General features: G+C 29.7%; 1 protein-coding gene across 2 annotated transcripts in view; it reads right to left on the minus strand.

Moving 5' to 3' along the window:
* The window catches only part of LOC109600716 (5'-AMP-activated protein kinase subunit gamma-2), a 77441-nt gene that overhangs the window by 18774 nt on the left and 42545 nt on the right, over window positions 1-16122 (minus strand). For both annotated transcript variants that reach the window (XM_020016893.2, XM_049966595.1), the window contains one exon: window positions 3260-3393. In XM_020016893.2, coding sequence (XP_019872452.2) covers window positions 3260-3393 — 134 coding nt within the window. The remainder of the gene's footprint in view (window positions 1-3259; window positions 3394-16122) is intronic.

The raw sequence follows: 16122 nt of genomic DNA on the forward strand, positions 1-16122 counted from the left end.
GTATTTAAATTAAGGAGACTAAGTTACTAAATGAAAATTTCATTAGCAAAACGCACATGGTTATATACAAACTGTTTATAGTCGAGTTGAGCGTTGAAGTCGGTTTTAATTTAGATTAATTCTAATTTTAAAGCGATTTTAATCAACTTGAATAATTGCCATGAATTTTGAAAACACTTCGTTGGCTTAATTATAATTAATCTTAATGAATTTGAGAAAATACATCCACGGGGTGTTGCCAAACATTAAAAATAGGCTTCAGGCTATTTATTTAGTGTTTATCAAGACAAATAACTAAAATTTGTGCATTATCTACGTCGTAAAAGCCCATTTAAAATTTGAAATTCCTCAAATTGTGCATATTTTGGCAATTAGCCTGCTAAATATATCGGATGCTTGTGTTGCTTCAATAAAGGCAACATAAATAGGATTGTAATTCTGCACCCACGCTAAAATATTCAACACGATCTTATTAAAATTATGATTTAATGCAGTCAATAAATTGATTGAGGAAGCAATTTGCTATACTAGATATCGGAGACGTGAAGCTGCATAAAGCGTTTTATTGCCGTGTTTACAAAATTCCTTTCGCATTAACTGCCGGATAAATAAACGCAAAAAAGCCCGTCCGAAAAGTTCTTTAATATGAGTCCGACGTCGATTTTCCATCACGTAATGGTCAAAAGTTTACGGACGGAATGCGAAACAGCTCAGGCCTTCCGAATATTTTAACAATCAGCTTCGTATAACGTAATAGAATTCTGCGGAGTGAATTGCGATCACACTTCACTGTGCCACTTCCGTAGTTCGCCACAACAGGAGGGCATATTTAAACTGACAATTCTGTGAAATGGAACTCGTTATGCTGAAATTACCGATTCGGTTTGATTTACGTTAATGTTTTGATGTTAAAATGCATGTTGAATAATTGATTTGGAAATAACCGCAAATTGGATTGATTAAATCCAAGTTTCTCTGATAATTATCTTGATACTCATCGTTATATTTATGCCTTGAGAGTCATCAAGTGATCAAAATCACATTGGTTTTTTTTACCTTCAAGATTATGTCAGGGAACTTCTACACTCAGTAATTGATCCAAGAAATACAAATCACTACATAAAATTATCATAAATTAATCATAAAAATAAATATCTATCCTAAATGAAATATAAAATTATTCATGCATATTTTCAGAATTAAATTTATTCTGTACATTTTGTCTGGGTTCAAAATGCATAACAAAATGGTATCATGTAACACAAAAAAGCTGTCATGAAAGCTTTTGAATTTTTTATTAGTAGTTTGTTTCAGATTTGTTTATAAACATTGAGTTCATCAAAAAAAAAAAAAACATTTTTCTATTAAAATTTATTGACTGTATTATTTTATTAGCTTATAATACTGATTTTGTTGATATTTTAGATCAATTTAACATATTTGTCACCAAATTAACTACACAAGATTTTTTTAAAAATAAATAAAGTTATAAATTTGATGATTAGGGAATGTTTATTGTAAATTTAGTACTTTTTAATCCTTCTTAAATTAGACTTCCTTTATAACAATAATAATAATGCTAAATTATTAAATCCAAAACGATATTTCCTTAACATTTGTCTAAAAATATTATTTGGAAATATTGTGTGACACTGCGTGAACAACGTATGACTATTGCTTCACTCAATACCTTTTGTGAATAGAGTATAGGTAGTATAGTATATTTGTAATATATTTATAGAAGTAATTAAATTTATTAATTATTTCTTTGCTTCAATAAATCTTATAATTTGTTTCAGAATTGTTTAGAAACACTGAGTTATCCAAAAAAAAAAAAAACATTTTTCTATTAAAATTTGATGTCTGTGTTATTTTATTACCTTATATTGATTTTGTTGATATTTTAGAACTATTTAAAATATTTGTTACCAAACATACGTTTTTTAGCAAAGCAAAAATTAAATAAAGTAATAAATTTGATGTTTATGGAATATTTATTCTAAATTTCGTATTTTTTAAACTCTAGTCTTCCTTTATAACAATAATAATAATACAAAATTATTAAATCCAAATCGATTTTTTCTTAATATTTGTCTAAAAATATTATTTGGAAATCTTTAATTAAATACGGCCCTGGACCGGACAATCACATGACAGTTCGTGAACTACGTATGACTATTGCTTCACTCCGTACTTTATGTGAATGGAGTATAGGTATTTTAGTCTAGTTGTAATATATTTACAGAAGTAATTAATTTTTTTAATCATTTCTTTGCTTCAAGAAAACTTATAATTTCACCCTTTTAGTGCTAATTGTTTCAATGAATTTAAAATTTATATGTTAGGAAAATGAACAAATACTCTATAACAATGTGAATTCTTTTTTTTTCCTAAAGCTTTGAATATTTTCATATCAGTATCCCTGATTACTTTGTTCACATCCCTTATTATTCCCTCAATATCTTCGTCACGCCATAATTCAAACTTCGGTTCTCTCCTATAGCCCAAGAGATCAAAGTTTTTCCACAACCATCCCTAAGCACGTGAGAGGCCAACTTTTTATCTCGTTGTGAGGCAGAAAATTTGAAATTTGAGTAAGTTCTCTAAGTGATTCCGTTATCGAATATCCTTCTTTGACATAATAGTCCACCACAGTCATTACAGGAAGGGCAGGATGTCTTTTACAATTCTTGGAAACTTTGATGCACAAATTAAACTGTGTATACACAGTGATATAAAAATAGTAATTATAACTGCTATAAAAAAGATTATGTAATTTATATTACCTACATATTTAAATGTTACTTTCTGGGTTTTTTGCTTTTCTAATAATAATGACAGTGTTTCTATGAATTGTTACATAATTTAAGCAATTTTTGTAATTCACTTGGTTTGCATTTTTACGTCATCAGTCTAAAATTGTTGCAATAAATATTAAATTGAGGCTAAGGTTAAAAGTTTTATGTCTAAAATATGTTTTTTATTAACATAAGATTATTTCCTTAGATTCAAGTCCAGACAAGCCTTCCAGAACATTCCTTAATTAACTTTAAAACAATAGTATTTGTAGGCAACAGGTTTATTTCCTGAGCATATCATAAATATTAAATAAAACACATCCAATTAATGGCTCAGCCCACTTAATTAACAATAATTCATCGTCGTTAAAGTGTCAGCCACTCGACATTCTTCACGCCTTTGGCAACGTAACGACTCGTAATGAGCCCGACGAAAGAAAAAAAAAACATCAGTAACTCACCCCTCGGGAATCTCTGAATAAGATGGCAGCGTGATGGGGATCCAAGAAGGCGTCCGACGCTCTGTGCGGCAGAATGGTACCGAGCGACTGACGTCGCCTTTCAGGATCCAACGATCTTTGTCTGATGTGGGCTCCTGAAACAATTAAAAATCGCTTTAGACTAGACTGGATCTTAATAAGAGTTTTAAGCAGCATAATTGGCCGTATAGGAATGATGTAATTTAAAGGCAATAAAAATGGAACGAATCGAGATGGATTAGCGTCGATGAAACTGAAAAGTTGATTAAGACAAGGTGACAACGATATGGGGTCTCGGAGATCACAGAGCTAATCAAAACAAAGACGTCGTGTCTGGTACGTCATAAATTAACTTAATTGCGAGATTATAATATAATAGCCGCGACACAGTGAGGAAGGATTATCCGTAATTAGTACGTATCTTCGAAATAATGGGTAACGAGTAACACAGCGTTGGAAATTTATAAATCCCCGACTCTCAGTCTTGGCTGTGTCGACTCCGATGGTAAATCATAAGAGTAATATAGTGAAATTAATCTCATCGATCCGGACGAGTATTCTAATAAATGCAAATATTACGGCAAATCCAATTTGGTCTCCGCACGATAAATAAATGAGAATGCAGATTAAATTTCCTGGTTGATTTCGGTCTGTAAGACAATACGACTAAACTAGTAAATTATGGTGTATTAGGTGCATCCAGATTTCGTTTTCCTGCAGAATTGGATGGCTCTGTTCAGTTCGATATTCAATAAAAACAATATTCAACCAAAATATGCCATTAATATTTGCTATCGAAGGCTTAATAAAAATAATCCATTTCAATACAGTTATATGTATATTTATTTTATATATTTTATTTAATTCAATTATTCCGTGGATATTTATAGAACTTTTATTGGGGATAAAATAAATATGATAAAATTTTAGTAATTTTCAATCAATTTAAAATATACAGTTAATAATAAAATTCTTTTTAAGTTTTAAGTTTTAAGTTTTAATAAAGCTTTGAGTGATGTCTCTAAACATAAAAAACACAGAAAATATAAAATAAAGATTTTTTCAGGTTTTAAAGAAAAGTTAAAATAAAATTTAAATGTATTTATTTGTCTTTTTATCTACTCAAATGTGACAACATACTTTTTCAGGACCCATTCTTCTGAACTTTTCCAGAAACACATTAACTAACAACCCATAAAGTAATCATTTAATTTGATTTGATGAGACATATAAAAAGTTTTGCCATAAATCATATTAAAAATATAAAATTCTGAATGACAAATGAAAAAAGTTATCTAATGACTTTATAGAACAATAAAAATTTAAGAATAACATAAATAATCGGTAAAGTTCTGGATAGAAAATAAAATATCTAAAGCTTTGTCAAATTATCTATTTCTCTTTATAAAAGATGTATTTTTTAGGTTTTTATAAAAAATAGATTTCATTAAAGAATATTTACAAAAAATATCAAGAATGGGACTTTATATTTCTGAATGAAAAAGTTGTAAAAGCTTTATTTTCAAATAAATATAAGTTCAACAATAAATAACTAAATATACATCATAAATATTTTCCAGAAATCTTTCTTCTGGTTTTTCCCAGAAACACAACCAACGTATAAAATAATATTTAATTTGATCTAATGACGTAAATAAAGTTTATCATAAGTCATTTAAAAATATAATAAATTGGTTCTCTGTAAAAATTTAGACGACAATTGAAGAAAAGAACAAATAGAACTTTTTATAAAAACATGAAAACTAATTTAAGAAAGTTTTGGATAGAATATTTAAAGCTGTGTCAAATCAAATCATTTTTTCCCAAATATTTTCCAGGTGTTAAAAAAATTACCAATTTTAATAATTTTATTAATTTATTTCACCTACTTTAAATATTTTTGTCTAAAATTTAACTTTTTAAAGCAAAAAATTTTTACTTTAACAGCTTTTCTGTCCTTCAGAACTGCAATAAATATTACCGTAAAAATATTTATTTAGGCATTGTATTTGTCAATTTAAAATCAACATTACAAATATAAAAATAATTGTACAGCAAACAATAGTTTTAAGTGGGCGATATCAGATAAAAATGTCACTTTCAAGTTCATAAATGTCATCCAAAACTGATTTAATACGATTCAATAAAACCAATTAAATTTCAAAAAAAAACTAGATTGAATTTGTATCAGTCATTTACTCCTTAATGGTTTTCCGATACACCTTCATAATATAGTTTGTTATTCAAATAAAACTTGTCATTTTTTCGATAAAGAAAAATAAATTACTTTTGAAAGTAATCAATTCTGGAGTAAGACATAATTTGTGTGCCGCTTTTAGTTGACAGTAGGCTGCGGTGTTTAAGTATGTAAGAGGAACAAACCCATTTAGGCAGATATTGGATACATAAGGCGACGTTAAATGATAAAAGAGGCAATAAAAAAGTTCATCTTCCCTTCTTTACCCTTTTTAGGAAGAAACAACCATGACAAATGGAGGTGTCAACGAAAAAATCAATACCATCTCACCTAAACCACTAAATATTAGCTATAGTCCATTCAACTGTGACGCAATTTTTTCACCGAGGCAATTTCGGTGAAGGTAGAAATTTAAAGCACTTGACCCGAATCCGTCGGTACGGAACGAGGCAATTCCCGGTCAATTTCAGGTCGATCTGCGGCATATAATTGAATGGAATTGTTGGCTTGTAATTAGCGACCAAAATTTGATACGATATTGCCTGCGAACTGACTGGTTATGTCTGGCGCACAAAAACATGCCTGAATCCGAAACCCAGCCAACGGGAGTGTCTGTGAAATTATTGTACATCAAAACAGAACCGCATCAGTGGATTAATTTATAATTGGACCGTTGCTGAAGCTGAAACTAACTGTTTATCTGGTGGAATACAGTTGAACCTTGATACCTCGGATGAAATTAATTGGCAATAACCAAAGGTTATCAGTTTTAAGGGGACAATTAGTCTCCCTGACAGGGAAAAAAATCTCCCATTTCTGTGCTCCCACCAACTTATTTATGTCAAGATGTGTATAATGAAAAATGAGGCAAATATTTCTAAGATAAAAAATCCCATGTTTAAATGTTCCTTCAGTTGGTAAACTAGAAAAAATTGATTTACCTGAGAAGCACCCCCTAAAACATTTAAAAATATTTTCCACCACCCTGTAATTCATACTACACCCTATTTACTAAAGGGATTAATATATTTACATTTATTCTCAGAAACTAAATACGTATATCCTTAAATTAACTCCACTCTAATGAAGTTCCACTTTGTGTTTATCTTCCAAAGACTCATATAACAAATTAGTTGTTAATTCAATCCTGGCCTTCGACATTGCAATTCCGTTGTATACGAAACAAACAAAACATGTTTAAATTATTTCGCCGACGATGCGGAGGGATCGAAACAACATTATTCAACATACCAGCATTGTTATTACGGAGTTTCAGTTCCTTGTTTTCCCTGCCATCCAATTAATTAACATTAATTCAATCCGACCGTACATTTATTTTTATTAACACAACTGCAACAAATGGGCAAACTTTATTTGTGTGCTAGGAAAATAAATTAATACTACGAGGGGCTTTAAATTAAAAAAATTACGCTCACCGAAGCTATTGTGACGACGATAATACGCCATTGTAGCCACACATACAACGACTAATTTTTCATTATTCGTTTTGTACTTTTAAAGTGATAACAGATAAGTTTATCGATTTGTAAGAATTTATTTATTTAAGATTAAGGAACCCTGACAATCCGAAAACTGAGTCAAATATTTTGCATGCACGTAACTGAATGTAATAATTTATTATCTATCCAAAAGTAGTTATCTATATTAATAAATTAGGGAGTGATATTAAAATTATTTCTAATTAATCTTAAAATAGAAATTTGCATAACAAGAGTGACTAAATGATTTTTAAACTTATCACATTTAATATTTGGCTTATTTCAATAACTGGCTTAAGTACTTAAGACTTAAGTCGTGTTACTAATAAAAAGTAGGAGAGTCTCCTGCAATAAACCTATGAATATTTTTGCACAACCTCATAAACATATTTATAAAGCTTTTTAACGTGTACATAAGTTATTTATACACGTGATACTGTTTAAAATCACGGACAAACAATTAACAAAGTAACGATGTATTTACGTATAGAGTAAATGTAGTTTTCCTTTGCAAATGCCATTCATGAAATTTATTATAGGGCAAGGTAAACAAGCTTGCATCCGACGTTAGAACGGAGCTCGCCGGCCCTAAAGCTTCGGAAAAAACAACAACACAATAAAATTGCCCCGGCAAAATCCACTTATAAACAAATTGTTTGTTAGCCATGCTGGGAAATATCGGTGTGAGCTTAAAATTATTAATGGAACACGCTTTTATTTAATATAAGCTTACATTTGAAAATAAAAACGGGGCGAGCTTTTTTTTTAACTATTCCAGTCTATTTTTATGGAGCACTTCCGTAAATAGAACGTTAATATAGGACTGAACATTTTATTGTAGTATAAAAATAATTTACTACAAAGGTGTTCAAACATGTAAATAGTGATAAGAATAATTTAAATTGAAAAGTCCCCAGCTTGAGCTTTCAACGTTCCTGGGGCACTTTATTACTGCATTTTTTGCGTCTTTGACTTTATATTAAAACATTTAATGTAATATTAAAGTTTCCTACATTTTTCATATATTTTTATGTTTTATTATTTTATGTCTTTCTGAATATACTTCTTTATTATTCGAAAGATATTTAACAGGAAGATATTTTTTAGTTTAAAAATTATATGTCAATGCAAGTACTGTAAATTTAATATTGAAAGAATAATAAATATTATAAATACAACAAATACTGTAAATACTGTAAATATTGTAAGTACTATAAATACTGTAAATACTGAAAATATTGAAAATACTGTAAAGACTTTAAATACTGTAAGTACTGTAAATACTGTAAATACTACAAATATTGTGAATACTGTGAATACTGTAAATACTGTAAATCCTGTAAATAAATATTGTAAATACTGTAAATATTGTAAATACTTTAAATACTGTAAATACTGTAAATAAATACTGAAAATACTGAAAATACTTTAAAAACTGTAACTATAGTAAGTACTCTAAAGATTGTAAATGCTATAAATACTGTAAATACTGTAAATACTGAAAATACTGAAAATACTGAAAATACTGAAAATATTGAAAATACTGAAAATACTTTAAATACTGTAAATATAGTAAGTATTCTAAATATTGAAAATGCTATAAATACTGTAAACACTGTAAATACTGTAAATACTGCAAATACTGTAAGTACAGTAAGTATTGTGAAAACTGTAAAATGTATAAACTATAAAATGTATATTGTAAATTCTGTAAAATTACATATAAATTGTACATCGAAAATTTATTACATATTTTTACATATTAAAATTGTGATGAAACTGAAGACATACTCACTGGATCCACATTGGCTGAAGAAAAATGATTTAAATAAATTTTGCTCAACTCGTAAATATACCATCAAACCATCATAACTATGTCACCATAAACATACCCTCTTTTAAAATGGTATTGTATATCCTGTAGGTGGCCTCACAGTCGCTGACATTGGGCCTCCTGACGTGACAATCCAAGGACTTACTCCTGCCCCGAAAGTCACTTTCAGTCGGACTGTTATCCTCGCTGCACGAGTTCCGCCTGTAGCTCTCCGACGACCGCCAATTGTGCACCTTTTTACCGAAATGTCTGATCAGTTCTTGTATGGAATGGTGATGATGGTTGTGGCTTTTCTGCAGCGATTTCGGAGACGACGAGTACTCCGTTTTGGGGGACGAACAGAACGGCGTGGGTTCGAGTAGGTCGCGCGATGGGGTCTCCGGGCAGCTTTCGATGCTCAGATTGCTGGGCGGCGTTCCGGTCCGGAAGCCGTTCTGGTGCACGAGCTGCGGGGGGTGGTGGAGGCCCACGTGGCGGCCATGGTGATGGTGGTGGTGCTGGGAGTTGGCGAAGGGCAGGAGGTTGCTGAAGCTCTGCATCTTGGCGCACTACATGCCACGAGGTTCGGGGAGGCTGAAACGATAGGTTGGGCTCGTGGTCACCAATTGACCAGATTGAGCTGGTGCTGGTTGACGTTTCTTGGCGCGTGAGAAGGGTTTAAGAGTCGGGCAACAAAGAGGAGGGCTGTTGCCAGGACATTGTTCCTCGGTACAACGAATGATAAATATTTGAAAGGTTCCAGAAGGCGAAGTGCGCAGTAGTAATTAATTAAAGTTGATGAATTGCATACGGGTTGGTTGTCTGCATATTTGGATCGCAAATTGTAATGTACCGCCAAGTTATGCATAGATGTAAGGAAAAATGTAAATAGTGCAACACGATATGGGGTTTAAAATAATAACGTTTATTAAACGGGGGCGTTTTCATTTTATATTATGCTCGCCTCAGATTTTAATATAACATCTTCTATTTACATATTCATTCGCATCAGATTGAATTACAAAAGCCATAGAAGGAGTAAGGCGGTTGATGAGATGGAGAATTTCATTAGGATATTTCCACATGTAATAATCATTTATATCAAATTTGTCAAGTTGCACATTTAATCTCTTATATCAACCACTTGGGACGCTTTAGCTATATTTAGACAGGGGGTATGTCTCTATCCAATTAAAATGGTTAATGTGGAACACTTCCACACATTTAATTGTAAACCTTACATTTTACTTTGCCACAATTCTCAGAGGAAAAAGTTGACGAAAGTAGGTTATCTGTGTCATTAAGGAACTTTAGATTTAATCAATTTATGTTATTAAAGTATTATTCCTCCACTTCTATGACATTTTAAGATGACTTTTTTTATTCTAATATGTTCAGGTTTTCAAGAAGTTCTTCTACTATTCATATACGAGGGTGGTTTTGTAAGTACTTTGATAAAATATTTATATTTCTATTTATAGTTATATTGCCCAAAATCACAGACATCTTCTATTTTTTCAATATTTTACTTTGAGGTCATTTTTCAGGTTTCAACAGGCAGAAATGTATTAGTTTAGTTTGAGGCCCATTCTCCAGTTTTTTGTTCATGATTAAGACTGCTTCTTCGGCTCAGGTGTGACGTGAAGGATCCTTGGTTATTAATTAAAATAAAAACTCATCTTTTTTGTTGTGGTACAACGCCAAACACTCGATTGAAATATCATGACAAAGCTCTTTTTGTTTCGTTATGATTAAACGAGGCACTTATCTTACACACAGCTTTTCCATGACCAAATTTTCAATCAATATTTATTCCACGTAACTCTCTTTTAGTGCCAGCTGGGTCATGCCATTTTAGGAATTTTTTTGGATGTTTTTCTACATGTTAAAGATGACCCAGGTCTTCCAGGATTACTAATTCTTTCTTGAAACTTTCAACTTATGTTTTATAAGTTTCTGAGACTACTGATACTGATCAAGGATTTGGATATTCTTATTTTATTTATGTCTTTGTTATATCTCAAATTTTTTTCTGGCTGGGACATGTCATTTCAGGAGGTAACCTTTAAAGTTTTTTTAATATTCTTCTACTTTTCTAGAAAAGCCAGTATTTTCTAGCCTTGACAGTTCATTCAAAGTATTCACCTTTAGTAACAATCACTTAACTGTTTTAAGGTTGGTACTCGTCCATAGGAATTTTTCTAAAGCAGTAACAGCCATCTATTTGTCATTTACTGTATTTCTATCATAATAAATCACATTTCATAATTATTTAATTCACTTTTTACCTTCAAGATATTTTTTAATAATCAAAATAATATTTTTGTACAGGAATCAAAAACTGTTAATTAGAAATACTTAATTGAGTTATTTTAAAACAAATAATTCTCTATTACATGTTTTGAAAGGCATAGCTGATAAACATTGTTTACAACCATGTACAAATTAAATTAAAACGTGCAAATTAAGCACAATTACAACTATCTTTGAGTGCCAGCTAGGTCAAGTAATTTTAGAAGATTTTTTAGATATACTTGTACATTTTAAAGATGATCAATACCTTCCAGGTTTACCAATTCATTCTTGAAACTTTAAACTTAAGTTTCTGAGACTACTGACACTGATTAAGATAACTAGCTGCTTTGAAATGGATGGATTAGGTGTTTTAAGGTTGGTACTGGTCCATGGGATTTTTTCTCAAGCAATAACAGCCATCTATTTGTTATTTATGGTACTACTAATACTATTTTCGACATTATTAATAACCAAGTGAAAATTTAATTTATTATTTTAACCTTGAATTAAGGTTTTTAAATAGACATTTGAATTTCACCATTGTTTTTAAAATACATCAGTTATTTGTATATTTTTGCTACGTTCAATCAATCACTTCAACTGATGATTATATAATCAAAAATAAAAATTAAACGTAAACGGTTTGATTGATGTGGAACAACGCCAAACATTCTTTTGTAATATCACGACAAAGCTGTTCTTGTTTCATTATGGTTAACGAGGGACTCAACTCACACACAAGTTTCCCATGATCAAAGTTCCAATCAATATTCACTTCATGTATTGGTCTTTGACTGTTGGTTGTTGGGTCGTGCCATGTCATGAGGTAATCATTAAAGATTTCATCAATGTTCTTCTTACAATTTGACCAATGTTTCCTGTTTACTAATTAATAACAGATTACTTAAGCTTTTTAAGGTTGGTATTCAACCAGGGTAATTCCCCAAACAATGACTGCCATCTATTTGTCACTTAAGGTACTTCTGAGACTACAGATCTTTATTAACCTTGAGTTAAGTTTTTAAATTATTATTTGTATTTTATAATGCCCATAATATGTTTATGTTTATGTAAATTTTAACGCCTAAACCGCAGAATTCAGTCAATAAGTGTATGTATATTTTTGCTACACTTAACCACTTCCTCTTTCTTGTGATACAACAATAAAATTTAAAGTTCCGCAACCGAATTGAACAACAGCGTAACTTTAAATGCCTCACTATTCTTTCAGGTCGAAGAAAGCGAAGGGGATCTTGTTTACTTTCTTGTGGCGTTTCGCAATCAATCTTCGAATTGCGATAAACTACGGGATAACAATGGTGTCGTATTGAAATATTTACAGACACATTCCGTTTGTTTGAAATGAAATTATCACGTTGACGATGTCAACGACTCCGAGGCGGCTGCAATTTCACTCGCAGACTTCCTCGATGCCCGAGGACTTTCGCAACAACATAGCACGACTGTCGGCGGTCGTGGCCAAACGAAAATGAAACCGAAAGGAACCGTGACCAAGTTTTATAAATTAAAATTAAGTTTGTCACGTCGCGTAAACTTCGGATGGATCACCCCGCGAGTACGGATTTTAAAATTCCTGAAAATTCCGATTTTGCCTTAAGTTACGTTGCTTACTGAGATACTATTACAATTGGCCCAAATGAACGGCACGTGTATAAAAATAAATTGTTATTTGCACAAAATTAAAAACACTCATGTTTACAAAAGTATGTACATTTATGAATAATTTAATATTCCTGTATTGATATTTACATACTAAAAATAAATTGATATTCAAGAATATTAATTAGAAAGGAAAAATGCTTAAAAATAACAAAATTAACATAGATTAGGTGACTAATTTGTTTTGATATTGCAATTTGTTTATGATTAACGAATTTTCAACGGTATTTTTTTTGTTGTCAAATTATCTAAGGCGACCTATTCAGAAATTCAAATTTGTTTACAAGGTTACAAACAATACAGGTTCGATAAACTGAAATATCCGGTCAGGATTTTTATGCATAAATCATTAATAAGTATAATAATTAGTTAATAAATTCAAGAAACTATCTATTAATTTATTACATAATTCAGAACAACTGAATAAATTCTACTTGATTTTCAATCAGAGTCAAATATACATGTTTATTTCATAAATTGGAATAAATAAATTATAAATAAACCTTAAACTCTTAAATTTTTCGACCCTCTCCTGAAACATCCTGTATTTTGTTCATTTAAAAAACTATACAATTATTATTTAATTACTCAGGTTCACAATATAATTTTTGTTGATTTTTTTAGTATAATAATTTGATCTTTATTAATGAGCTGATTATAAATTGTAATAAATCACATTTAATAATTATTTAATTAACTTTTTATCTTCAAGTTATTTTTAAAATGACCAAAATAATATTTTTTGTACAAAGATATCAAAAATTGTTAATGATAACTCTTAGAAATACTTAATTAATTGCGTTGTTTTAAAACAAACAATTCTCTATTACATGTTTCGAAAGCCATAACCAATAAATATTGTTTACATCAATTAACAAATTAAACTAAAACGTGCAAATTAACAAAGCAAAATAAACCACTAAAATGTAAAAAAGTGTCATTACTTAAAACTTAAATCGATGGTTTTTAATGTCAGTAAATAACAATAAATTTAGTAGTAAAATACGCATTTAGAAAACAAATGCAGAATGGCTGACATAAGCACATTATAAATATAAAACAGTTATTATGAAAAGATCAGCAAAAGTTTTCTGGTTACATCACGCGGAATTACTTTTGAAAAATGCGCAGTATTTATTTATATTGATACAGTTTAAAATAGAATAATTATTAACCTACGACTTCAAGCGACGATAAATGTTATAATAATAATGTGTTTTTAAATGAAAATGCTGAAATACTCCCAAAAGAAGATGCTGAATCACAAATTAATAATAAATAATTGTGTTCGATGATGATAAACAAGGTGAATGGTCTTTTCAATGTTACTTCAAGGATAAGCTGCTGTAATGGGAAGGAAACCTCAAATTCGGTCCAATTAAAAAAAATCCAATTATCCTCAGCAACCAAGAACCATCAAGATATTTCAAACACAAATCAAAGTCATGAATGAAACATCAAATAGATGTCAGAGTGGGTGAAGAATTGACGGTTTTAAATTTAATGGATTTTCAGCAATTAATTTTAAAAATATTTCAGTTACAGATCTTTACCAATACACCTTTAAAACATCTTATAAATATAGAATAATGATCACAAGACTTAAATATCACAGTAAAAGTTAAGATCAAATATTTGACAGGGTATAATTCAAATATGTTGTTATATTTAGAAACATATTTTTTATTCCTGCTTTTTAATTTTATATATTTGTAATAATAAATGTGATATAATAAATTTGGGCTTTCCTGGCAAATTGCCATTTCTAGTGTTTGTTTTTTAGAATGAGTTTATTTAATTTTTTTGAGACTAATAAAACATTTTATCACAAATTTTCATAATTTTAGTATTTGTAAATCAAATATGAAAGTACTTTTCATATTTGATTTGAATTTTGTGATCTAAAATCTAAATTATGAACAAAATGAAAAAAAATTGGAGTTTATTTAATTTTTTGAGACTTATAATAACGATTGAAACATTGTTTTTATATTTGTTAGTACTTGATAGTTAAATATGAAAGTACGCCACTTAAATTCTTAACTTTTTTTAACTTGAATTTGTTTTATATTTATTTCAGAACAAAATGAAGAATACAATATTTGTATTTGCAATCTTTGACGTTTTTGTATAGTTGATAGTTAAATATGAAAGTACGTCTTTAAAAATTGAACAAAATGAAAAATTTAAAATGATTTATTTTGTTTTCTTTCAATTTTTGAACAATGGAATAAGGAATAAAACTTTTTATCACAAATTTTTATGTTTTTGGTAGTTATTTATCAAATATGAAAGTACTTTTTTCCAATTTTGTGACCTGAAATCTAAATTATGAACAAAATGAAAGAAATTTTTAGTTATTTTTGAAATTTATAATAACCAGTGAAGTGTTTTCATATTTATTAGTACTTAATTGTTAAATATGAAAGTACGTAACCCAAATTTTGGACAACTTCAATTATTTGACTGGATATAATACAAAATTTCTTGATAGATCAAGTTCAATTAATTATCATAGAATAATCAATTTATGTGTTTGAATTTAAAAGAAAATTGAGCTTTGTCTTACTTTGTTAATATTTATTTAATGGATTTCGCGTGACCGTAGAATATACATTACACGGATTAAGAACTATCAAACACGGACATTTTATTGCAATAAAACCACGGATCATCTGTCTCAGCAACGATCCATTTAATACCGCACATGGCACGTTTTCCCTGAAGATCTTCGGTAATTAAGGTTTACATTTTATTGAAATATGGTTTAGTGTGTCATAAATATTGACGAACAACATTTAACTATAATTAGCCTTATCAAAAATTATGTTTATGCGACCGAATAATCTGTGAATAAATTCGACGAATGTTGAATATAATTATTCAGGTATCGGTTCATTTAAAAACTAAATTATGTTTTCACCTTGCTTATCAATGTTAAAAAAAAATTTCCGCTTGCCAAGCAATCCAAAGGAAAATATCTGTTTCGACACGTTTTCCCATAATGGTGTGACCAAACAAGGTCGAATGGCCACTGAGTTAAATAAAATATTATATGTAACATTTTGTTGGTATTAAATATAAACGCCCACGCTGCAAATTTCATAGGTGAAAGTCAATGCACACACAATAACGGGATTATAATGTAACCCTCATACTATCAAATATTTATAAAATTCATAATATGCATTATAATTTAATTGTGTTGTCCATGTATGTTTACAATGTATATGCAAAGTCGTAATATGGACTTAAAAACGTTGATTAATAACATCGAATCATAATATTTACAAAAAGAGGCTTCAAAATTGGACACATGAGCAGATAAGTTAATGTGTGAAAACGTAACAAAACTAATATT

Source organism: Aethina tumida, chromosome 4 (assembly GCF_024364675.1).
Source record: "Aethina tumida isolate Nest 87 chromosome 4, icAetTumi1.1, whole genome shotgun sequence".
NCBI lineage: Eukaryota > Metazoa > Arthropoda > Insecta > Coleoptera > Nitidulidae > Aethina > Aethina tumida.